Here is a 1,889-nt window from a genome sequence, read left to right on the forward strand (position 1 = left end):
TAANACACACACACACACACACACACACACACACACACACACACACACACACATATATATATATTTAGTCAATATATATATATATATATTGACTAAATATATATATATGTCAGCAAGTAAGTATATGTACACACTTTTGGACTATGAGATATGTTCAGCACAGTCTACAACCTGACTTTCAAACTAACTGGATTGGAGGTTGGCTCAATTGAGCCAGTGGGGACGTCATCTCGATATATGTGCACAGCCGAAGATGTGCGATGCATATTACCAAAGGTGTACATCACATAGTAACATAAATTGTATTACTACACCCTATACTGAGAGGTTTCCATTACTGCACTGAAATGTATAGAAGCTAACGACAGGCACGTGCTGGACTCTTAGAGCTTATTTCTATACTTATTAAAACATTTGAATACACGCCTTTCAACGTGAAGATGCGAAAAGTGACCTGCAAGTTCGTATGTTAACAGCGCGCAAGCTAAAATGACACACGTCCGTTCCGCGTACGCTTGCACGGCAACAGTGTATTACAGACACACTCTCGTTAACAAATTCTCACCCCATACACAGGTTTACAAGTACACAGGCATGCGATGATATGTGCATCCGCTTCTATATAAAGGTATACACGCTTGTACACGCGCACACGTGAACATACGTCTCCAAAGTCTGCCGACCTGAACCGATCCAAACCCACAATCCACTTGGAGTCCATGCAGGCCACATGACAGCCCTTGGCCTGGGAGGGCACAAAGTTGCGTGTATCATTATTATACTGTTCATTAGATGCGATTAGCTTTTTCTTCTCAGCTTTGCGGTGGTTGGCCGCAGTTTTCTTCTTGTTCTTGGCGGCAGCAGCCTTCTGCTTCTTGCCCATGGTGTATTACATTACATGGTCTATCTGCACCCACCGCCCTATTCAGCACTCACGTATGGATGGCATTGTAGTTAAATATAGCTAGTTATTGGACACTCTCTACTATAAGCTACATCTCAGTTGCCCCCAGTTGTTGGCGTTTAGATTCTTGTGTGGCTCAGCCTCTGATGAGTAGGGTTTAGAGTTGTCTATGATGGGTTATAGGGTTTTTCACTGTGTTTGTCGAAACGAGAAGTCCTCGTTGTAGTAGACTGTAGAGTGGCCTGTACAGAGTATAATATTAATAGTTGTTCACTACAGACACTACAACTAGAGTAGTGAAGGGACAAGCCACAATCTATCATCCTTATTATAATCGAATATTCATTTTGAGTTCAACTGATTGTACACTGCAAGCCAGACAGTATGCCTTTGGTTGACTATGGAGCTTCGTCCGACTCCGATTCGGATGCTGCGGCCTCAGGTATGCTCTTTTGTTCTGCGGGAGGTTTCCGAGTTCTTTGGTCGCCAACACACATGCTCAGGCGTGTGCATATCTGCCGCTTGCAGACTGATATATGGGTGTGCGGATTTGTTCAACTCGCTATATTCTGACAAAAAGCAATCTATTGGCTTTCCTGCATGACCCTTTCTTTTGCGTAAGTTTTCAGTACACGGAATGAACTTAGCGTTTATAAACCATGACACCCCTCTGAACCTTGCTGAAGGCGCGAGAGCCCGCTGGGCTACATTGCTGTGTTCGTGCTATGTTCGTTGCAAAAACAACGGAATGATGAATCACATCATATTCCCGCAAAGAATGTTGTTTAAGTACCAAAAATATATTTACTGTTTGTGCCACCCTGGACCTGTCCGACAGAATATATTACGCTCCGGTTGCCGATCCCTTATATACTTTGTCCGCATGTATTTACATATAGAAAAAGGCAGCAACGAATTAGTTAGAAAACCATATGTATATACATATATATATATATATATATATATATATATATATATATATATA

At 41.9% G+C, this 1,889-nt stretch overlaps 2 protein-coding genes across 2 annotated transcripts in view; one reads left to right on the forward strand and one right to left on the reverse strand.

The window, feature by feature from the left end:
- The window catches only part of SARC_08390 (hypothetical protein), a 5,757-nt gene extending 4,790 nt beyond the window's left edge, over nt 1-967 (reverse strand). Inside the window, exon 1 of the mRNA XM_014297630.1 lies at nt 665-967. Within this exon, the coding sequence (XP_014153105.1) occupies nt 665-883 (219 nt within the window). The 5' untranslated portion in view covers nt 884-967. The remainder of the gene's footprint in view (nt 1-664) is intronic.
- Nucleotides 968-1,180: 213 nt separating this feature from the next.
- SARC_08391 (hypothetical protein) overlaps nt 1,181-1,889 on the forward strand; it is a 7,121-nt gene continuing 6,412 nt past the window's right edge. Inside the window, exon 1 of the mRNA XM_014297631.1 lies at nt 1,181-1,346. Coding sequence (XP_014153106.1) covers nt 1,289-1,346 — 58 coding nt within the window. The 5' untranslated portion in view covers nt 1,181-1,288. The remainder of the gene's footprint in view (nt 1,347-1,889) is intronic.

The sequence above is a fragment of the Sphaeroforma arctica genome, assembly GCF_001186125.1.
Source record: "Sphaeroforma arctica JP610 unplaced genomic scaffold supercont1.750, whole genome shotgun sequence".
Lineage (NCBI taxonomy): Eukaryota > Ichthyosporea > Ichthyophonida > Sphaeroforma > Sphaeroforma arctica.